This window comes from Myodes glareolus, chromosome 4 (assembly GCF_982192425.1).
Source record: "Myodes glareolus chromosome 4, mMyoGla1.1, whole genome shotgun sequence".
Taxonomy (NCBI): Eukaryota; Metazoa; Chordata; class Mammalia; order Rodentia; family Cricetidae; genus Myodes; species Myodes glareolus.
Window position 1 is genome coordinate 65,711,426 of NC_142029.1, and position 24,354 is coordinate 65,735,779.

General features: G+C 39.8%; 1 protein-coding gene across 5 annotated transcripts in view; it reads left to right on the forward strand.

Moving 5' to 3' along the window:
- The window catches only part of Dcaf1 (DDB1 and CUL4 associated factor 1), a 76,109-nt gene that overhangs the window by 37,067 nt on the left and 14,688 nt on the right, over positions 1-24,354 (forward strand). For all 5 annotated transcript variants that reach the window (XR_007228331.3, XR_007228332.3, XM_048417183.3 and 2 more), the window contains exons 11-22: positions 123-332; positions 6,852-7,021; positions 9,653-9,777; positions 12,933-14,196; positions 14,709-14,907; positions 15,690-15,772; positions 16,304-16,388; positions 20,226-20,459; positions 20,865-20,958; positions 21,613-21,717; positions 22,167-22,240; positions 22,866-22,967. Coding sequence is in view for 3 of the 5 variants with exons in the window: in XM_048417183.3 (XP_048273140.1) it covers positions 123-332; positions 6,852-7,021; positions 9,653-9,777; positions 12,933-14,196; positions 14,709-14,907; positions 15,690-15,772; positions 16,304-16,388; positions 20,226-20,459; positions 20,865-20,958; positions 21,613-21,717; positions 22,167-22,240; positions 22,866-22,967 (2,745 nt within the window). In the remaining 2 variants the exon portion in view is untranslated. The remainder of the gene's footprint in view (positions 1-122; positions 333-6,851; positions 7,022-9,652; positions 9,778-12,932; positions 14,197-14,708; positions 14,908-15,689; positions 15,773-16,303; positions 16,389-20,225; positions 20,460-20,864; positions 20,959-21,612; positions 21,718-22,166; positions 22,241-22,865; positions 22,968-24,354) is intronic.

The following is a 24,354-nucleotide window of genomic DNA, read 5'->3' on the forward strand; positions in this document are numbered from 1 at the left end:
ACACTTGTCAGTATTGTTGAATGTAAACATTTACCAAAATTTTTTTTTGTTATCTTTTTACTTTTCTCTTCCGTGTGCTCTTTCCCCATCTCCTTTGCAATCTTATACCTGTTTACTAATAGATCAGTACTTTGGAGATTTTAAATTTGGAAGACCAGGGTGCACTTTTGAGTGATGATGAAATATTTGCTAGCCGCCAAACAGGCAAACATACCTGCATGGCCCTGCGCAAGTATTTTGAGGCACACCTGGCCATTAAATTGGAACAAGTCAAGCAGTCACTGCAGAGGACTGAGGGTGGTATTCTTGTTCACCCTCAACCTCCATACAAGGTAAGAGAATAGTCATTTATTTGTTTAATTTTATTTTTGAGGCATGATGTTTTAGGGTTATTATTGCTATGATGAAAAAGCGTGACCAACACAGCTTTGAGAGGAAAGAGTTTTATTGGCTTACGGTTCATATCACTGTTCATCATCAAAGGAAGTCAGGGCAGGAACTCAAATGGCAGGAACCTGAAGGCAGGAGCCGATGCAGAGACCATTGAAGAATGCTGCTTTCTGGCTAATGTCTGGAAATTGATTCGTGGACAGAGATTCTCTTTTGCTACAATATAATTATAGTTTTTATCTATTTGAGAAATTTTCTGCTTATACAGATGAGACATATGGTAGACTTCTTTTCTGTTTTATGCCTGGAAACACCATGAATGATTAGCCAGTACCAAAGGTCCATATGAGTCATACCACCATAAAAATCAGTTTGCCTTTGCTGCCTATTACAGGTTAGGCCATTATGGACATTGCTTTATCTTTGTTACCCATTATGATAACTATAATCACCTTACTTTTGGCACTTCAGTGCTGCCTCCTGGCCCCTGCTACTTTGAGGCTCAATTTAACCTGCATTTAATTCATCCAGCTGAGTAACAGCATCTCTAGCCCTAAGGTCTGGTAGAAGGAAAAGAGTGACAACAGAGCTCTACAAATGGAGTGATGCCCCCTCACCATTTTGCATCTCTTAGTATTAGTGAAGGGCATGTCTTCCGGGCCTTCCAATATGGAGGATTAGGTTTTAGACAGTGTATCTACTCTAGCATTGCAATTTTCTTGAGACTTTAAATCTCTTCATATGTTGGAGGAGGCCACTTGTTGGTTCCTGGCTGCTGAGCTCCAAAATAATCTCACAGAAACTGTATTATTTAAATCACTGCTTAGCCCATTAGCTAACTCTTACATGTTAATTTAACCCATCTCCATTAATCTCTGTATCTCCATGTAGTTGTGGCTTACCAGGTAAAGTTCCCAGTGTCTGTGTCTGGCAGGGCTATATGGCTTCTCTGTGACCTGTCTCCTTTCTCCCAGCATTCAGTTTATCTACGCCTATCTACCCTATCAGGCCAAAACAGTTTCTTTATTACCCAGTGGTAATACAGAGGGGAATCCCACATCACCTCCCCTTTTCTGTTTAAATGAAAAGCAAGGTTTTAATTTTAACATAGCAAAATTACATATAACAAGACAGGTATCAAGCAAGAATTATAGTTACAATATTTATATCTACTTTATCTTTTATCATATCTAAGGAAAACTATAACTATTCTTCAACTCCATCAGAGATTCCAGAAGGATATATTATTACCTAAGTAAACAGGAAGTGCATTGTAAGCAACTTCCAAAACTCTAGAAATGATAGAGACATTCTGCTGCCTAGACAGTCACTCAAAGTTATTCTGTACTGTTGGGGCATCCATCTTTAGCCTATGGGCCCATAGTATCCAGCAGACTTTTCATGAAGCAGGAAATTTTAAAGACAGTTCCTTCTATATTGACAGTTTGTCAGTCACTTTCTTCTGTGTACTACAGAATGTCTGGCAGACTCTTTCATGAAGCAGCAACCCTAAAGGACCATCTCACCTTTAGGCAAGTTTGGTAGTCATTTCTCTGTGGGTCCTGCATGTCCAGTTCATCAAGCAGTACAGGCAAGAGCTGTCTCCTGCCTAGATGGCCAATAAACTCCATAAGGAGCCTTTTCAGTGTCCATGTTCCTCTTGAAGTAATTGGTGCTGCCAGGAGCTGATGTGTCTCATTGTCATGAAAAGTTCTAAATGCTTAAAACATTTTAAATGCCATATTTTGTAGTCTTTGAAAGGTTTGAAGAATGCCTATCCATCTTAAATACGTATCTGTTCATCTAGAAAATCTAACTAACATGACTACAAGCTTAACTATTATAGATGATTATCTATTAACCCATATTTCTTAATTATACATTACATTTTTAAATGAGCTGCACACATAATACCTTAATCAAGCAGAAACATAAATATAACAAAACTGACCTTAAATTTGTATCAGTAAACCAAAATCTATACCAATGCAAATCTCTATAGCATATCTCCCTTTAAATGTAAACAAACATTTATAGACAATATTTGGGGATATGGGCATAGTTGTCTCCAAGCTACTTCCTGCTTTTTGTTGGCCTAAATAATTTTTGGGAGTGTTCATGACAACCTTTCTGGTGTTTTAGTACAGCAATCCACATTAGTCTGGAAGAGATCCACAGGTTCTCATCCTCTGTGGAAACAAAAGAACAACCTCGTTTCCAAAGTAACATATTCTTCGACTCAAATTTTGAAATCAAGATACCTTTAAAGTATATATGTTGGTTTTGCTTAGCAGCCCATACAATGAAATGTCTCTCTGTACTTAGCTCCTTCACAGTCAAAAAGTTCATAGAAAACACAATAATATACATAATCCAGACTGTGCTTATTATTTTTTACTCTATTACTTTTTAATATTTATTTTATTATCTTTATATCCCTTTTAATCTATGACTGTTGTCTCTTTAAAGTCTTTGCCCTTTTTTTTGTAAAAAAAACCCATTTACTTCTTTTTTTCTTTTTCTTTTCTCTCCCAAGCCTACATATATTTATCCAACAATGTGACTCATTTAGAGGTCTTTTTTTTTTGTCTGAATCTGTCTTTATTGTGTATCTGTAATTATTTTCTGACCAGAAGTGCTCCTTAAAATGCTAAACCTTCCTTATAAACTTTAGTGGCGCCATTGCTAAGGGAAATACCACACTGTCTCCTTGCCTCGCCCAGTCCAGCATGGTGGAGCTGTTTGCTGCCTCTGAGAGCCATGCTCACAGCCCCATTTTTAGGCACACATCCAGTCTGTGTTGGCCATTAAGCAAGTTGTAGCACTCTGTTCACAAATCCCATTTAAATGTTTGGTCTCCTGAAAGAGCCAGAGGTTGCACTTGCAGCATAGCCCAGAAAGCTGGCATTTCAAAATGTCACGGCTTTTTTTTCTGCTACCGCTGAATCAGGAAGACCTCTCTTAAAGGAGCTGCTGCTTACTCTGCTCTCTTGTGTCTAGGATTCCTTTTTAAGCTTTCTCAGATTTTAAGTGGATTTAGTTAGCCATGTTGGTGCCAGTTTGTTGTTAAGAGGACGTTAGTTTGTTTCCCTACTGCCTGACAGCTCAGAGTAGAAATAACCACACAGAAACTGTATTATTTAAATCACTGCATGGCCCATTAGCTCTAGCTACTTATTGGCTAACTCTTACATATTAATTTAACCCATCTCCATTAATCTGTGTATCTGCACGTGACTGTCACTTACCGGGTAAAGTTCCCAGCATCTGTCTCTGGCAGGACTATATGGCTTCTCTCTGACCTGTCTTTGTTCTCCCAGCATTCAGTTTGGTTTTCCCCACCTATCTACCCTATCAGGCCAAACCAGTTTCTCTATTAATCGGTGGTATTCACAGCATACAGTGGGGAATCTTACACTTCATAGTCACTAAGCCAAGGGATATCAGGCATCACGAACTCCTTTTTAATAGGCTATCTTTGGACTGATGCTCCAGCCAACCATTTAAATATGCTTTTGTTATCTTTTGTTCATTTGTTTTGTTTTGTTTTAACACAGGGTTTCTTTGTGTGTGACTGTCCTTGGAACTAGCTCTGTAGATCAGGCTGGCCTTGAACTCACAAAGCTTTGCCTGCTTGTGCCTTGGTGGTGCTGAGATTAAAGGCATGCTTTACCACTGCCCGGCATTTTGACTCCTTTTTAAATTTTGAACTTTCCATATTAAACCTAGACTCTCTACCCAGTGGACCCGTACAAATAAACTCAGCCCAATGTAGTTTTATGTTCATTCCACAACTTTAAAATCTATTTACACACATATTCCCCAGACTTCTACTTAAATGAATTAGCAAACTCATTGAGCTCTTTAGTAGTGTAGTGTGCTTCCTCATACTTTCTGTCTCCAGTCTATGAGCTTGCTCAGCTTTTAGTCTGGTTATAGGTCTAGAGGCTCTGAGGGACATCAGTACTGGCATCTTCTTCAGGGTAAGTCACTGCTGCTTTAGCAGACAACAAAGTGTTAATTTCCTTAGTTAAAGTAGGAAAAGGCAAGAATTTCGGTGGGAGAATATCTGTTGAGGGTGGAGAGACTGCTCCCTCAGGTGAGATAAACTCTTGAGAATCATCTGAGGGTTCAAAGTTTTCAGCTTCAGTAGGGTCCTCCTACATTAATTTTCAGGGAATTAATTCTCTTTGTAATTCAGCCAGTCAAATAAGTGCTTTTGTTTGACTTTCCAAACTTAAGCTTTGTGGCTGGTGGAGAGATTTCCTTCCACGGTACACTAGAAACCTTTAGTGTGTACATCTGGAGCTGGTCAGTTTTATTATATTGCTGTCCTTCACTGTATTCTTTCATGATAGAAGTTAGTTACTGTTATCATGGAACTTATTCTTAGCCTTTGCCAATTTATCCAGAGATGCTAGAACAAGCAGCTTTTATCATCATTTTTCTTATTTTTCCACAAGCTGTCAAAAGTCTTGTTTTTGTTTTTGTCTTCTCTGTGTTGTCCTGGCTGTTCTGGAACTTGCTCTATGAACCAGCCTGGCCTTGAACTCACAGAGATCTGCTGGCCTCTGCTTCCTGAATATTGGAACTAAAGACATGCCCCAGCACTGCCCAACTTCAACAGTTTTATGTAGAGTCACCAAATCCATTGCTTCTCAGGATAGGTGAATAATTAAATGCATTTGTTTCAAGTTTGTAAACTAGGCCACACTATAGGCTTTTAATACTTTCCAAGCTTCTAGGAGAGGCTTCAGTAACTGGAGGGACTATAATAACAGTAGGCAATGGCAAATTGGAAGCCTGTTCCAGATCCCTAAAAAATCATCGTTGGCTGGGTGGTGTCGGTGCACTCAGGAGGCTTAGGCGGATGGATTGCTTTGCTCTAGGCTAGTCTGGTCTATTGAGTTCCAGGACAGCTAGGGATATACAAGGGAAATCCTGTCTCGGAAAACTAAAACCCAAACAACAACAACAACAACAAAACATTATTTTGCTTCTGTTGCTCTAGAACCACTTCTGGTACCAAAATCTTTGATCAGGGTTCTCAGGAAGAATAGAATTTATAGAATGAACTCTCTCTCACACACATACACATGCACACACACTCACAACAGGGTTCTCAGGAAGAATAGAATTTATAGAATGAACTCACACACACACACACACATACACGCGCGCACATGCACAAACTTATTAGACTGGCTTAACAGTCTGGTCCAGCTAGTCCAATAATGTCTGTATACTAACATAATTTCCAAAATTCCAGTAGTCCATGAAGTTGGATGTCTCAGGTGGTCTTCAGTATTATGACAGATTCCTGAAGAAATAGGCTATAATGCTAGTAAGGAATGGTCTTGGCCAGAGCGAGCAAGAGCTTGTAGGCAAAGAGGAAAAGCTTCCTTTTTCCATGTACTTTATCTAGGCTGCCAGCAGAAAATGTGGCTTAGGTTAAAGGTGGATCTTATCACCCTAAAAGACCTGAACTAAAGGTGTATCTTCCAACCTCAAAAGATATGTATTAAATGTGGATCTTCCCACTTAAATGTTTTAATGAAAAAAAAAAATAAAATCTCTCATAGGTGTGCTAGACTGATTGAATTTTTGTTAATTCCGATGTAGTTAAGTCAACCAAGAATGACTACCACAAGGTCTCTGTTTTGTAAACCAGACTGGCCTAGAACTCAGAGAACTATTTGCCTTTGCCTTCTATGCACTGGGCCATTTCTGAGTGCCTTCTAAGTGTACTACCATAGCCAGTATTTATTCTTTTACTTCTTGTTTCAGTGTTGGGGATCAAAAACAGGGTCTCATACATGTCAGATTAGTGCTGTAATACTTAACTACATCCTGACCCAGGACACAGTCTTAAAAATTAATACTACTTGCAGTAGCTCCAGGTCTGAAATCACATCTGAGATCAGTGTCATGTCTGTAGGACATACAGTTTTGCATTTTACCCTCCCTATATGAAAGCAGAACAATTAAAAGTGGAGGTAATAGATGAATTTCAAAGATCTTTTTGTTCCCACTTATAAGTCACTGCTATTCTGGCATGCTAGAACTAATGGGACTCAAGTATGAGTAAAACTGCAGAATTTTGTTTGGGAAAGGATGTGTCCATAACTCTAGCTCTCTATCATTTTGGAACTTATTTGATCGGTTTGGGATCAAGATGAATGTCTGCATGTTTCAAAAATTGCAAGTTGAAGAGATACCTGTTTCTTTGGTGCTACTTTCTCAGCTTTCTTAAGTATGCACAAATCAACTTGGTTATTTTGTTTTTAATATGTGTGCCATCACAAAGTACTAAGCATGATGTAGCATTGTTTTACGTATGGACTGGTGTCTCAGGAATTGTGGAAATTGAAAGCTTTTATTAAAATCTTTGGGCAAACATTGAGAAAGTAGTAGATAGATGATGCAATTATGTATTATATAATACATACCTCTCCTTATAGGCATGCTCATATACTCATGAGCAGATTGTGGAAATGATGGAGTTTTTGATAGAATATGGCCCAGCTCAGCTGTATTGGGAACCTGCTGAAGTCTTCCTCAAGCTTTCGTGTGTGCAGCTCTTGCTACAGCTTATTTCCATCGCCTGCAATTGGAAGACCTATTATGCAAGGTGGGACTAGAAATTTCGTGTGAAGTTCAGTATTTACATAATACATGTTTAACAAGCTTTTGTTGAGGTGAAGTTTTAAACTAGACTCTGTGAAGGAAGTAGATTAAATATGAAAGTGTTTTGTTGCTATTGTTGTTGTTGTTGTTGTGTGGTGCTGGCACATATCTTTGGTTCCATCACTTGACAGGCAGAGGCAGACCGATCTTTGAGTTCCAGGCAAGCCTACTATACAGAATGAGTTCCAGGACAGCTAGGGCTACACAGAGAAATCCTCCCCCACAAAAAAACCAAAACAAAAGTAGCAACCCCCCCAGTATGATTTTTATTATTTAATTTTTTATATCTTACCGCCTTTTCTTTTTATGTGTGTATGTGGTTGTGTGAGCTTATGTGTCTCACATACAGGGTCTTGAGCAGAAGAGGGCATCAAATCCCCTGAAATTTGGAGTCAGAGAATTGTGAAATGCCTTGTAGGTGCTGGGAGTTGAACTCGTGTCTTCTGAAAGAACAACCAGTGCTTTTATCTCCTGGTCTATCTTCCAGTCTCCTTATTTTATTATTTTATATTTTGAGACAGAATCTCACTATGCAGCCCTGCCTGGCCTGAACTCAGTGAGGTCTGTCTGCCTCTGCTTCCTGAGTGATAAGAATAAAAGGTGTGTGCTATGATGCCCAACTATAATGTGATTTTTCAAAAAATATTTTTTACTTATATAGACCTCTCTGTCATCCCCTCTCCTTTGTGTGTGTGTTAGTTAGAGATAGCATACAGGTATTGATTCTCTCCTTTCACCATGTGAGTCCCAGGGATAATACTGTGAGCCAGGCTTGATAGCAAGTGACTATCTGCTGATCTGTCTGCATGGCCTCAAAGGTGTGATTTTGGCTTTAAAAGTATTTATTTCTTTACTTAATTACTTGTATGGGGGTACATATGTGGTAAGGTGAATATTTGGAATCGAGTAACAACTTGTGGGAGTTTGTTCTCTTCCCTCTTTTCTCTTGTTCCCTCCATCCCTTCCTCATCCATCCCTTCTTCATTTTCTTTTCTCTCTCTTCCTCTCTCTCTTAAAGAATTAGTTCCAGGCTCTTTTTGAACTCTGTTTCAGCCTTGCTTACCTGCTCCCAATGCTGGGAATCATCGGCCTGTGTCCCTACAACTGGGTTTGACATTGTTTCTTTTTCTTTTTACATTTAATGTCTTTTGATGTCTCATGAGGCTGTGGTATTTAGAACCCATGATATAGTGTATCTTCATTTTCACCTTTAGTAAATGTTGCCAGATTGTAAAATGATCGTGATAGTTTTCCACCTTCTTGTAAATGTTTGATACTTTCAGATTTTAGGTTTTGTATCCTGCATTTTCTCTTTCATGTAATTTTATTATGAACCCTTTCCTGTAGGTTTTTTTTTTCTTTTTAATGATTGTCACTGGTTACAGGGTAGTTGGCCATAATTGCTTTTGGAGTATTTTAGATTTAAAATTTTTAGATTAGTGATTGTCAACTGATAGATTCCCTCTAAGTACTTTAAAATTGGAAGAGCACTGTCATTAGAAGTGGTTTTGGTCCATAGGATTTTGGATAATAAATTCTTAGCCTATATAAATACACTTGTTTGTACCTCTTCTTTTCTGAGACAGGATCTTGCTGTTCTGGAACTCACCATATATATAGACCAGGCTTACTTCAAACTAACAGAGATGCTCCTGCATCTGTTTCTGAGTGCTGGGATTAAAAGTGTGCACCACCATTCCTGGCTTAAATATGTATCTTGTTGTTTTGGCATTCCTTTGCTCCTATCAGAATCTACTTCCTAAGGATGCCAACATAGACTAAAGACCTGCAGGTCTCTAGGAATAACCCAGGACTCCAGCACCAAATCGGGACTGCAGAGACATTGGACCTTTTGCTTGCTTCCATGCTATCTATCTATCTATCTATCTATCTATCTATCTATCTATCTATCTATCTATCTATCTATCTATCCATCCTCTATCAATCTATCTATGATCTATCCATCCATCCATCATCTGTCCGTCCGTCTATCTATCTATCTATCTATCTATCTATCTATCTATCTATCTATCTATCTATCTATCTTTCTATCTCCTGAGGCAGGGTTTCTCTGTGCAGCCCTGCCTGTCCTGGAACTCATTCTGTAGACCAGGCTGACATTGAACCCAGAGATCTGTCTGCATCTGTTTCCTGAATGCTGGGATTAAAGGCATGTTTCACCATTGCCTGACCTGAAATCTTTAAAAAAGAAAACAAAAAACTCAAAACCTGTTTTGGCCAAGGGAGATGGCTCAGTGGGAAAAGAAATTGCCTCCAAGCCTTGTGACCTATGTTTGATCTCTGGGACCAGCATGATAGAAGGAAAAATCAAGTTATCTTCTGACTACACACACTATGACACACACATGAATAAGTAAATGTAATTACAATCTTATCTCATTTCCATATTTTTTAGTGTCTGGTATATTCTCAGTCTTAAATATTTTTAAAAAATAAGTATTTTAGAACATTTCATCAAATGGCGGTTCTAATCTGTTACAGCTTCTTGTTTTTTTTTAAATTTTTTTAGTAATTATATTGTAGTTCCCCTTTGACTAATTCTTTTTTTGACTAGGAATGACACTGTGCGCTTTGCTTTGGATGTCTTGGCTATTCTTACTGTGGTGCCAAAAATTCAGCTCCAATTGGCAGAGTCAGTGGATGTACTGGACGAGGCTGGCTCTACTGTGTCCACTGTAGGTAGGTTGCACCATGTTACTATGCTAGTTTTTGTGAGTGTATGCAGGTGCATGCATGTATGTGAAGGCCAGGGGACAGCATCAGGTGTTATTCATCAGGGAATCATAATGTTTCTTTTTGATATCTGGAATTCACCAAGTAGGCTAGGCTGGTTGACCAGTGAGCCTTAGGGATGTATTTTCTTCTTTTTTCCCAGTAATAGGATATAAGTATATACTATTATTCCTGATTCTTATATTAATTTTTGGTGGGTTCTAGGGATCATACTTAAGCCCTGTGATTGTAAGACAAACATTTTACAGAGTAAGCTATCTCTCAAGCCTGCATCTTACCAATTTTCTTGTGTGATAATTTGCCTTTGCTCTTCCTGTCAAATTTGTAACCTAATTTCAGGGTGTTAGAATATAACAATAATTTTTAATGTGTGGGTCAAATGACCCTTTCATAGGAGTTGTATATCAGACACCTTGCATATCAGATATTTACATTATGGTTCACAGCAGTAGCAAAATTAGTTACGAAGTAGCAACAAAAATAATTTTATGGTTGGGGTTACCACAACATGAGGAATTGTATTTAAGAGTCGCAGCATTTGGAAGGTTGAGAACCACTGGAATAGAAGGTTGTGGAAGAAGGTTTCTTGTCTTTCTGCTGTAATTGACACCACGCACACAGTTCATATAGTGAGAGTCATGTTGATACACTTAGGATTTCTGGATGGGTCAGATATTTCTATACTAGGATGTGCACTTCCCAGAACTTTACCTTTACAATGATTAATAAGTTAGGACAAACAGTAAAGGGTTTGGTAACACTTGAGTACTAAGGAACATAGGAAAGGAGAAAGCTTGTGTTTGGAAAAACATTGTTGCTGGGTGGTGGTGGTGCATACTATTGTTCCCTGCCCTAGAGGCAGAGGCAGGTGGATCTCTGAGTTTCAGTCCAGTCGAGTCTACAACAGCAAGATCTAGGCCAGAAGGGCTACACAGAGAAACTGTATCTCGAAAAATAACAATAGAAAACTCACAGTATTAAGAGCAGGCTGTTGAGGTGAATGATGATAGACAGTGGTTCTTCAGGTGTAGTACTCTGGGAAAGAAACACACACACACACACAGTTGTTTTTGGGTTTTTGAGACACGGTTTCTCTGTCTAGCCCTGGCTGTTCTGCAACTCACTCTAGACCAGGTAGCCTAGGACTCAGAGATCTGCCTGCCCCTGCCTCCCGAGGACTGGGATTAAAGGTGTGTGCCACCACTGCCTGGTTTAATAGATAGTGAATAATGTTCCTATTGCTGTGAGACCTGCTCAACTAAGGGCTTTTTGCTTTCCTGCAGAAGGTTTTAATTCATTTCCACTATTTTTGTCCCTTTTACCTAGGAAACACTGTACACAAACTTTGATAGCTTTCACACTTCATATAACCTCTCTAATAACTATGCAAGAGATAGCATACATGAGATATTCAGGTACAGAATATGTAACAAACCAATTGTACTTTGTTGTTTTGGAGGGTGTGTATTTAGAGACAGAGTTTCAGGTATCCCAGGCTGGTCTCTTAACTTACTATGTACCTTAGGATGACCCTGAACTCCTGATCTTTCTACCTCTACCTGATAAGTGTTTTTAAGCAAGTAGGTAGGTTTTGGGTGTTAGCACTCTCCTTTCCTCCTGTTGAAACATGACCTATCTTGTTGCTTTGAGTGCATTATATTTCAACCAGTCTGTTGTCCCATCTTTGTCTTGTTATCTTGTTGTGGAAATGCTAAATGCTGCAATTACAGATTAGTACAACGTTCATTTTTTTTTTGTGGGGGGGGTATGTTTCAAGACTGAATTTCTCTGTGTAGCAGCCCAGCTGCCCTGGAACTCACCTTGTAGTTAGTTCAGGCTTGCCTCCAGTTCACTGAGATCTGCCTGTGTCTGCCTCCCAAGTTCTGGGATTACAGGCATGCGTTCCCACCACTTGGTGACATTCAGTTTTTTTTTTTTTTTTTTACATAGGTTTTGGAGATCAAATTCAGGTCATCAGTCTTATACACCAAGCTTTCTTACCCTCTGAGTCATCTCCTTGGCTCTTAAAGCTCTATAGAATGGATTTCTTTATGGTATTTTATATTGTAGTCTCTTTCTCATATATGCCTTCCACTTTCCTCCTTCCAGTCTTCCTGTTCCCCATTCTACTTTCATTTCATACTTACACACAGTTAAATTTAGATTTTCCATATGGGACAAATTAGTTTTTGTTTTTCTTGCTCCCATCACCCCCATCTGCTCCCTTTTTAAGACCTCTTCCATCTCTGGGCATGGTTGGATACACTGTCAGAGCACTTGGGAGGCAGAAGCGGGTCAGTATTTTAGTTTGAGGGTAGTGTGGTCTATGTAGCGAGTTCCAGAATATTGAGAGAGATTGCCTCAAAAAAACAAGCCCAGAAGACAACCAGTAGGAAAACAAAAGAAACCAGTCATCTCTATTCTCTTTCTTTGGCCTGTTCTAGTCCCATGCGTTTTTTTGGTGGTGGTTTGTTTTTGAGACAGATGCTCACTCTGTAGCCCAGCCTGGCCTGGAATTTACAGTGTAGTCCAGGCTTGCCTTGACTTTGTTTGTATCTTCTTGCCCCAGCCTTCTGAATATTGTCTCCTAGCACGTGTGGGGTTTTTTTTTTGTTAATTTTAATTCTAGATTCTGCTTATGGGCTAGTGTATTTAATATGATCTTAAGCTCTACCATTTTCTTTTCTTCTATTTACATTTTGTTTTGTGTGTGTTCATGCACACAATGGTATACGTGTGGAGGTTAGAGGACAACTTGCTGGAATAAATTCTCTCCTTCTGCAAATGGAGTTCTGAGGATCAAAGTCTGGTCAGCAGGCTTGATGCCGAGCCTTTACCCAATGTCATTTTGCCATCCCTGTCTATTTTCTGGTATATGACATAATTTCATTCTTTTTTATGACTAAGATTATATTGTGCATAATACAATGTCTTTTTTGTCCATTTGTCTGTTGAGGGACACTTAGACTGATTCCATAACTTGACTGCTGTTAATGGTTTATAATAAAGATGAATGTGTAAAGTGCCCCTATGATATGCCATCTTAGGTTCTTCTAGCAATAAGTTTTATGAAGAATAATCAGATTTTTTTTATGTTATAGGTATCAGCATTATTTTAGGAGTGGCTGAGGGTGAGTTCTTTATCCATGATGCTGAAATTCAGAAGTCAGCACTTCAGATTATTATCAATTGTGTATGTGGCCCAGATAACCGGATATCCAGTATTGGTAAATTTATTTCTGGAACACCTCGGAGAAAACTGTCTCAGACCCCCAAGAGCAGTGAACATACCCTGGCCAAGATGTGGAATGTGGTCCAGTCCAACAATGGCATCAAGGTGCTTCTGTCTCTATTGTCCATCAAGATGCCCATCACAGATGCAGACCAGATCCGGGCCCTGGCCTGTAAGGCCCTGGTGGGCTTGTCTCGAAGTAGCACTGTTCGACAGATTATCAGCAAATTGCCCCTTTTTAGTAGCTGCCAGATTCAACAGCTGATGAAGGAACCAGTGCTGCAGGACAAGCGGAGTGACCATGTCAAGTTCTGCAAATACGCTGCTGAGCTCATCGAGCGAGTATCAGGAAAGCCTCTTCTCATTGGCACTGATGTGTCCCTGGCACGATTACAGAAAGCAGATGTTGTTGCCCAGTCAAGGATCTCCTTCCCTGAGAAAGAGCTGCTCCTGTTGATACGAAACCACCTCATTTCTAAAGGGCTTGGAGAGACAGCGACTGTGCTCACGAGAGAGGCTGACTTGCCCATGACTGCTGCCTCACATTCTTCTGCCTTCACCCCAGTAACTGCTGCTGCTTCTCCTGTCTCTCTTCCCCGGACCCCTCGGATTGCCAATGGCATTGCAAGTCGACTGGGCGGCCATGCTGCTGTGGGTGCTTCCGCCCCTTCTGCCCCCCCTGCCCATCCTCCACCACGCCCTCCCCAGGGTTCATTGGCTTTGCCTGGACCATCATATGCAGGCAACTCCCCTTTGATTGGTAGGATCAGTTTTATCAGAGAGAGGCCATCACCGTGCAATGGCAGGAAAATTCGAGTGTTGCGGCAGAAGTCGGACCATGGTGCATACAGCCAGAGCCCCGCCATAAAAAAACAATTGGATAGACATCTTCCTTCCCCACCTACACTGGACAGTATCATCACAGAGTATCTTAGAGAGCAACATGCTCGCTGCAAGAACCCCGTTGCCACCTGTCCACCCTTTTCTCTCTTTACTCCTCACCAGTGTCCTGAGCCAAAACAGAGGCGACAAGCGCCAATAAACTTTACCTCAAGGCTAAACCGCAGGGCATCATTTCCAAAGTATGGAGGGGTAGATGGCGGATGCTTTGATAGGCACCTTATCTTTAGCAGGTAAGGAGAGGTTCCCCACGGTGCTTGGAATGATTCTTTTATCTAAATCAGTGTTTGATCAGTATCATCACTGAGTGATTAGTTAAAATTATTTGTTGGCCTGAAGTATCACTGAACGTCATTTTAAATGTGTTTTTTGAAGTAATTAAGTCAGTTATGGATTTGTTTTAGATTCTTGGCAGTATTTTGATTTCTTTGCTGTCATCACAACCAGTATGTTTGTTACTGAACTCACTGTTTCTAGCCGGTTCTCAGACTTGCCTTTTGTGCTGGCCAAGTTGTCTTCTGTCTGCTTCTTTACAAATCTTACGTACGGATCATGGGACTCTTTTCATTGAAAATTTAAACTACTGAAGGTCACACTATAATGTTTTAGAATTCAATTTTTGTTAATAAGGCTTCACATTTTGAAACATAATACTCTTCTCTCACACTGTCTAGCACAGTTTGTGTTTGCAGAGTTCCTGGATATTCTTTGCTCTCATTTATGCACTCTCTCTGTTTCTGCTTAGATTTCGTCCTATTTCGGTGTTCCGGGAAGCTAATGAAGATGAAAGTGGCTTTACCTGCTGTGCATTCTCTGCTCGGGAGCGATTTCTGATGCTTGGTACCTGTACAGGGCAGCTGAAGCTCTACAATGTATTTAGTGGACAGGAAGAGGCCAGCTATAACTGTCACAACTCAGCCATCACACACCTTGAACCTTCCAGGGTAAGGGTTTCTTTTTGTTTGCTCTCAATTTGATACGGATTGGGGAGCGAGAGTTAAAGGAGTCTTTTTTGTTTCCCCCTGAGACAGGGTTTCTCTGTAGCTTTGGAGCCTGTCCTGGAACTCGCTCTGTAGACCTTGCTGGCTTCAACCTCACAGACATTGCCTGCCTCTGCCTCCTGAGTGCTGGGATTAAAGGTGTGCGCCACCACTGTCCAACTAAGGAGTCTTACCTTTTATTGGACTTTATTTGACATGAGCCATTAACTAGAAAGTCCAGTTGATATTGACTCATATCTCAGAAAGATTCTTAGATATTTGACCAGCTCTTGATAGGAGAGTTTTAGCTGTATATAGTGGTCATGGGAAAACTGAGGCAGGACGATCATGAGTTCAGAGCCCAACTTGGGTTACAGAGTAAGTTCTAGGCCATTCCAAGTACATAAACCCTATTTCAACAAAAGAAAAACAAACAATAAAAAAAAACCCAGGGCGGAAAGATAGGTTAGTGGGTAAAAGTGCTCACCATGCAAATCCTGACTACCTGTTTGTTCCTTGGAACCCATGTAAAGGAGAAGGAGAAAGCAACTCCACAAAGTTGTCCTCTGACTTCTACATGTATGGCACATATGCCACCATACCTACATATCATACACACATGCACAATAAATAAACCATAAAAAAGAACCATCTTTAGGCCCCTGGGAATAAATATATTTTTTTTCTAGTCTGCTATAGGCACAAGTAATTAAGACCTAGTGATTTCTAACTTTGTCCTCTTTTAGGACGGGTCCTTACTTCTGACATCTGCAACTTGGAGCCAGCCTTTATCTGCACTTTGGGGGATGAAGTCAGTATTTGATATGAAGTATGTATTTATTTGCTTTTACAGCATTGTATCTTGCATTTTGTGTCTTATTTAGCCACTTTGTTTCCCTTCATCAGATATTAAATTACAAGCCTTTTGGGGAAAAAAGTAATAATGTTAAACTGTTGGTACTTTTTTCTTTCTCATTTGAGACTCACATTTAATAAGAATTTGTCTTAGTTTATAAATAATCTTATGATATGTTTATATTCCTGTTATACAATGGACTGTTTACTTACCCAAAATGGACGTTTATGCACTAGGTTCACATGACATTTGTATTGATTTCTGCAATATTTCAAAAGCACATACCCTATATTAGCCATTTCTCTAACCAACAAACTCTCATTATTTGGGATCTGTTCAGTGGACTTATAGAGGAATTTTTTAATCTATGTATAGAATTATTTCTTCTTTGGAAACAAGGAAAATCAGGTAAGTGTGATTTGTAAGAGGCTGGAAATTTCCTGTTCTTTCAGGTGACTGGAACATGTCCTGACAGTCTTACCTCAGTAATCTTGTTGTTTGTAGGCATTCCTTCACAGAAGATCATTATGTTGAGTTCAGTAAGCACTCTCAGGATCGGGTCATAGGCACAAAAGGAGACATTGCCCATGTAAGTATTTAAGAATCTACTTCTATCAAGTTGATTTTACCTATTTGTTCACACTGAAATCTTCTGGAGGTAATATGAGAATGTGTGTCCTGTTGGCAGCTAGAAATTACTCAGTTATGTGGGTGTGGTAGTCCATGTCTGTAGTCCCAGTTATTCTAGAGACCAAGGTTGTAGATTCAGAGCTGGCCTGAACAATTAGTGAGCCTCTCAAAATAAAATTTAAAGGGCTGGGAGCTGAGTTTGGATTGTACTGATAACTCTTGACTAACATGATCTAGAATCAATCTGTAGAATTCCAAACAACAAAATACCAAAGAACCAAAGCACCAAAACAAACCCTCTAGTTAGAATCCAGAAGTAAATAAAGTAGTTGTAAATTATGCAAAGAGCTAGACATGGTTGTGAATACCTGTGATTTCTCACTTCAGAGACAAGAGAATCAAGAGTTTAAGTGCAAGGGCAAGCAGTTGTGGCCATACCTTTAATTACAGCCAGGAGGATCTCTGTGAATTCAAGGCCAGCATGGTCTACAGCGTGAGTTACAGGACAGCCAGGGTCACACAGAGAAACTCTGTCTTGGGAGAAAAAAAGGAGTTCAAGGCTAGTACTGACTAGTGAGACTGTGTCCTAAATAGTGAGCTACATGGGGATAACGTGAAAGGGTTGAATATGAATCTGGAAGCTTGAAAAGATTTTTTTAGTACAGCAGTCTGTCCTTTTTCCCTCCCTCCCTCCCTCCCTCCCTCCCTCCCTCCCTCCCTCCCTCCCTCCTTTCCTCCCTCCCTCCCTCTCTCTTTCTTTCTTCCTTTTTTTTTTCTCAATAGAGCATTTCTTTATGTAGACTTGCCTAGTCTTGAATTTAGAATCCTTCTGCCTCAGCCTACTGAGTTGTAGGATTATAGGTGTTGGCTAACCACACCCAGCTAAGAACAGATGTTTATTGATTTCTTACCACATGTTAGATGAAATATAACCTCTGTCTTTAGGGAGCCTTGTTGGAGAGACAGTAAATAAAATAAATGAGTTAAGTGTTACAGAGCAAGACAGGATGGTGTTTAAGTAGAACCCTGAAGGAAGTGTGACTGTCATGCAGGTAACTGGAGAACTAGGAGATTGGGGAGGTTATAAGGCAGTAAATCACAGAGGATTTCTCCCTTTGGAAACATAAAAGTATATGGAAAATTGTAAAACAGCAAAAAAATACATATGTTCGTTGCCTGGATTGGTCATTTTATTATTTTGCAGTGTAAATTACTTTTTTAAAAATCATTTGAAAGGGGGTTATAGACATTATGAAATTTTTATCTTTTATATTTATCTTCTAACAGTAAAGATGCTTTATTGTATAATAAATTTTAAAATAATTCCCACATAGCTACTATTCCGTTCACACTCAGTTTTCTTAATCGTCCTTGATGAACTTGTTTTCAAATGGTTTTGTATTTATTTTATTTATTTTTTTAATTTTGGAGTAAGCAGGTTTTTCATTAATTTTTTTCATTTATTTTACATTTCAACCGGAGTTTCCCCTACTGCCACTCTTCCCATTCCCTTCTTTCACTTTTCATCTATCCTCCCATCCACTCCTCTGTTCAGAAAGGGGCAGGTCTCCTAAAGGAGTCAACAAAGCAGGTCATATCACGGTGAGGCAGAACCAAGCTCCTCCCCCTGCATCAAGGCTGGGCGAGGCATTCCTGCATGGAGAATAGGCTCATGCACCAGGGTCAGGTCCTGATCCCACTGCTAAGGGTCATGCAAACAGACCAAGTTACCCAATTGTCAGCCACATGCAGAGGGCCTAGGTCAGTCCCATGCAGGCTCCCTAACTGCTGGTCTAGAGTCTGTCAGCTTCCCCCAGCTTGGGTCAGCTGTCTCTGGGTTTCCCTGTTGTGATCTTGACACCCTGCCCCCCCTTACTCATATAATCCTTAATCCCTCCTCCCTCTTGTCAACTGTACTCCAGGAGCTAGTCCATCTACTTCCATCAGTTTCTGAATGAAGGCTCTCTGTTGACAATTAGGGTAGTCACCAATCAGATTATAGGAGAAGGTCTGTTCAGGCACTCTCTCCACTATTGCTAGGAGTCTTAGCTGGGGTCATCCTTGTAGATTCCTCGGAGTTTTCCTGGCACCAGTTTTCTCCTTAACCCCAAAATGGCCCTCTCTATCAAGATATCTCTTTCATTACTCTCCCCCTCCATCCCACGCCCCACTTGACTAACCTGATCCCTCATTTTTCCCTCTCCTCTTCTCTCCCCCTCCCCACCCCAGTTTACCCCAACATCCATTTACCCTGGAGCTCTCATCTATTTCCCCTTCCCAGGGATATTCATGTGTCCCTCTTAGGGTCCTTTTTGTTACCTAGCTCCTTGGGCTGTGAATTATAGCTTGGTTATCTTTTGCTTTATATGGGCTTTTGTTTTTAAACCAAGACCTAGTCAGGATTCATGTAATACATTTGGGTTATGTCTTACTAAAGTTTAGAGCCAAGACTCTTTCCTCCCACTTTCCTGATTTGAAGAGAGCAGGATGGGTGTCTTGTCCATGATCTGGGCTTGTTATTATGGTGTCAGAGGAGGATCTTTTTTGTTTGTTTGTTTGTTTGTTTGTTCATTTTTTGGGGGGTGGGGTGGGGAGACAGGGTTTCTCTGTAGCTTTGGAGTCTGTCCTGGAACTCACTCTGTAGATCAGGCTGGCCTCGAACTCACAGGGATCAACCTGTCTCTGCCTCCTTAGTGCTGGAATTAAAGGTGTGTGCCACCACCACAGGCTGAGGAAGATGTTTTTAAAACTGGAAATATTACAGTGTTGGGAAGTAGAAAAAGACACGATCTCTTGAGTAAATTGGGAGCATGGGGACCTCGGGCTATGGTTAAAGAGGAGGGGAGAGGCAGGGAGGGAAGCAGAGAGAAGTGTAGAGCTCAATAAATATATAAAATACGTGACATGTTCCAGGCCAGCCAGGGCTCTATAATGAGACCCTGCCTCAAAAAACAGTAGTAATAAAGTAAAAATGAATAAAAAGGCAGCACACATCAACTGCAGTCAGGAAGTATGTTTTATGTTCTATAAGTTGTTTAAGGGTCAAAGCCAGGCAAAATTAATCAATGGAAGAGGAATTGGGGTGTGTTTACTTAATTGTGAGAAGGTGCTGGAAGGGACTACCAGGGAAACTTGTAGAAAACAAGTAACTCTAGTGTTTGAGGGGTATGTGGGTTGTATGTATGTTTCTATATATGTGCATGTATATGTGATTTCTGCTTCTGAATGGGCATGTTCAGTATGCGAAAAGTATTGAACAGTTCACTTAAAAAAATACTACAGTGTCTTAGTTGATTGAAAGATCTCGTCTGTGCATTGGTTGCAAATCGTAGACTTTAGAACTTTTTAGTGTGATGGAGCTAAAATATACTCTTGAAATTTTAAGAAAAAACAATAACAAAAAAAAAAAAAACCCAAAAAAACCTTGAAGTATTTCACCAGTAGTTTTGGGTAGTATTTATGGTTAGTCATTGATCTTTGATGACAACTTCTCAAGTTTAACTTTGGAAACATTTTCTGTTTCTTCAAAACTGAAGAAAAGTTTTTTTGTTATCTTATATCCTTAATTTGATTGACTTCTCACTTTCTTGTGGGAAAGGGATTTTTCAAAGCTTAGATGACAGCTGGTGTGCTTTGCCTTTGCTCAGGGTGTGCTTTCGAGCATTTCAGACAAACAGTGTCAGGGCCTTTGTAATTGGGGTTTGGAAACATGGAGAGGCGCTTCACAGTCTCTCTTTAAACCTGTCACTGCGTAGATTGGTCTGATTTTTCTCTTCCCGCCCCTTCTTCTCTAAAGATTTATGATATTCAGACTGGCAACAAGCTGTTGACTCTGTTTAACCCAGATCTTGCCAACAACTACAAGAGGAATTGTGCCACCTTTAATCCTACAGATGATCTTGTCTTAAATGATGGCGTGCTCTGGGATGTCCGCTCTGCACAGGCCATCCACAAGTTTGACAAGTTCAACATGAATATCAGTGGTGTTTTCCATCCAAATGGGCTGGAGGTCATCATCAATACAGAGATTGTATCCTTACAAGAGATTGTATGTCTTTCCATTTGTCACCTGATTTGTTATACAGAACTATTTTGGGCTATTTTACTTTTGCTTTGTAGAAATCAGTTGCTAGACATGAAAAGGGGTGAACGAATTGTTACTTTTGGGAGGAAGGGAATTGATGTAGTTTATGTATATGGGATTATTTGCAGGACTATCAGTCAGAAATATGTGTTGGCATTGAAATCTCAGTACTTCACATTTAATTGGAAGAAGTGATACTTCAGAGATTACATCAGGTTAGAGAAGAACCTTTGGACTAGGATGCAGCTTAGTTGGCAGAGTGCTTGCTAAGCATGATTCAGTCCTATTCTAGTAATATAAGATCACTCAAATTTTGTATAAAATAGTTTCCCTTAACCAGACTCCTCATAGTGGGACCTTCGAACTTTCCATCTTTTACATACTGTTCCTGCTCTGGATCAATGTCGTGTGGTGTTTAACCACACTGGGACAGTGATGTATGGAGGTAATAAGCCTCTTACTTCTCCTCTTTCTCATACTGTACACTCTCACATCATTTGGTATAATTTTAGAAATACTTTTCACTTTTGATAATCAATTGAAAATTAAAAGTTAAAAGAAATAGAACAAATGGTAACAAAAGAGAAGATGAAAAATTTGTTGATTAGGATAAAAGACAACTAATTTTGAAGATAATAAATTTGTATAGGTAAAGAAATATGTGAGCTCTGCATGGTGGCCCACATCTTTAATCCCAGCACTCAGGTGGCAGTTCCAGGCAAGCCTGGTCTACAAAGTGAGTTTCAGGACAGCTAGGACTTCACAGAGAAACCATGTCTCAAAAAACAAACAGCAACAACAAAGAAAGAAGAACTATGCAGAAATTTCCATAATGTTAAATTAAAAGCCATTCTATTTGTTTTCTTGGGATATTATAAAACTTCAGCCTCAATACTTACTGATGGATTGAGAGTATTATTTGCTGCAGTGGGTTGGATATGGAATGAGGACTCCTGGAGAAGAACTAAGTAAATGTAGAATAAGTTTCTTTGCAATTATACTCACTAAATTCTTGGTTGATCTTTGTAATTTTCTGCACTTGTGGTTCAGTAGTGTCTCTGATTCTTAATGTTTGTTTATTCTCCCTCCCCTCAATCAGCAATGCTGCAGGCAGATGATGAAGATGACTTATTGGAAGAGAGGATGAAAAGCCCCTTTGGGTCGTCCTTCCGAACATTTAATGCAACTGATTATAAGCCTATAGGTAAACTTGAAAGGGCAGCCGTTTGATCATTGTTTCCTTTCTGTCTTGGTATCTTTCCTTAAAAATCATTTTCCAGGAGGGCTTTTTATTGACAAGTACAAAAATTATAGAAATATCTATGAATATTGACCTTTAAATATTTGTGTGTGTGTGTGTGTGTGTGTGTGTGTGTGTGTGTGTGTGTGTGTGTGTCTTTGTGCAGGTATGTGCATGTGAGTGCAGGTGCCCATAGTGGCCAGAGTCATCAGATCCCCTGGAGTTAGTTATGGGTGGTTGTGAACCATCTAACATGGATGCTGAGGTTTGAATTTGGGTTCTCTGCAAGGATGCACTCCACTAAGCCATCCATTTAGTCCTAAGTATTAGCCTTTAATTACTTCCTGGGAACAAAAAGGTTTTTTTAAATGCCACAGCAGTAATTTAAGTTTCAGTCTCATTCTATTTTTCAGCAACTATTGATGTGAAACGGAATATCTTTGACCTGTGTACGGACACCAAAGATTGCTATCTTGCTGTCATTGAGGTAAGCGAGGCTCACAGAGACTCTTTTCTATTGTTACGGTGTTTAAGATAATTTCCAAGTTATATTCAGGCATCTTATTTGACCTCAGCTGCATCCTAAAGAAAGTAGTATTCTTTTTTTTTTTTCTTTAGACCAGGCAGGCCTCAAACTCACAGAGACCCACCTGCCTCTGCCTCCCAAGTGCTGGGATTAAAGGCGTGCCCAACCACCACCTGGCAAGAAAGTAAAATTCTTGATGGTATATTACTGATAATGTACTCAATTAATAGGACTTGGGAGATGTACCATCTAAGAGAAACAGTGACAAAAAACCGTTATAAATTCCTAGCTTCTGGACTCAAACTGTCCTTCCTTTCTTAGAGGAGTCTTTGTGTCTCACAGAGTAAGATAAGCCTGTTCCAGGGTAGTGGCTCCTCCTGTGCTCACAGCTACCACTGCCTAAGCTTTCCCATCCCATCTCTTTCCCACTCTGTCCTAGGTATACCATTTTCAGAGTCTGCCAAATAATTGTAGATATTGGAAGCTTTGATAGTTACAAGGTCAAGGAAAAGGACACCTGTCACCTGTGGTATGGAGAGTGGCTCTCTGACTCATTGCTTATTTTAGAATGGTTTTTCCATTCCAGAATCAAGGCAGTATGGATGCCCTGAACATGGACACAGTATGCAGGCTTTATGAAGTGGGCAGGCAACGATTGGCAGAGGATGAGGATGAAGAGGAGGACCAGGTCAGTGATCTTCGAAATTTCTGTTGAAGCTTTGAGGAGTACATGCTCTGTTTTTTGTTGGAGGGGATTTTAAGATAAATCTTTTACATGTTGCCATATTTGGAAGACCTGTTAATGTGTCTGAAACTTACAGAGAATGCAATTTTGTTATTATAAAACATTTTTTAATTTGAATGGATGAATTAAAACACTCATCTTTACTGAAAACTTTTAAAACAAAAAGGGGATAGGAAGCTACTCTGTCATTAGTACAGGGTTTTTAAACAAGCAAATAAAGGGTGGTATTGTCTACCTGGTATCTCAATACTCAAGCAGAAGGATTGAATTCAAGGCCAACCTGAGCTACCTGGTGAGATCATGTCTCCAAAAGCACCAGTCTTAAATCAGAACAACAGCAACATAACCTCTTACCTAATGACTGTGTTTCATTTACAATGTACAGCCTAGCGGTCTCTGATTTTACTTTCATGCTTGTTATAGTGTTCATTTTGGGCTTCAAAGTAAGCAGCTTCCATAGGGCCAGTGATATGGCTTATTGGTTTAAACTGCCTGTTGCCAAGCCTGATGATCTGAATTCAATTTCCTGGGTTCATGTGGTGGAAGAAAACCAATTTTTCTAAGTTGTCCTCTGACCTCTTGTGCATGGTGGTATGCACCCTACCCCTTCTGTAAGTAGGGCAATACAAGAGACAAGCACCTCTCATAGCCAAGTGCCAATGTGGTTAGGCGGTACTCCTGCTGGAGACAGTGATCGTGAGAGTAGGTGGAGTGAATACGTAAAGATCATTTTGATGGTTTGGAGAAGTTTAAACATAAATACAATACAAATAGGTCTTGTTATATCCTACAGTCTTACCTTTCTTTACCTTCTCCTGAGGTGGGGATATATGTTGTAGACATTTGTATTGGTTTCTGTTCTGAAGAGCATCTCAAAACTCGAGAGCATCAACAGATTTTCCTGATTGCTGGGTTCACAGCCTTCTTTTTACAAGAGTAGCCTTTAGTCTACCTCCTTTGTCCTATCTTTTACAGTATTTGCCACTGAGTTGATACGGAGTTGAAGTTGAAGGACTAGTGTTTGACTTCCTCTCTCTGCAGATGAGAGTCAGTAAAATAACAGTTTTCCAGATCTTGAGTTAATTTCTTACTTTTAGTTTTGGTCCTCTGGGACTTTTCAGTCCCCTGGATGAGATAAGCCACAGGAAGAGAAGGACTGTGCCCTCTCTATTACTGGAGCTCTTGCCCTCATCACTCTCCTGTTTCGATCATCAGTCTCTGGTCAGGGTTTTTTTTTTTTTTTTTTTGGTTGTTTTTTTGTGTTTTTTTTTTTTTTAGTGTCCATTCCGAATAGCATGGACTTAACTTTTAAAAGAATATTCTTAAGTCA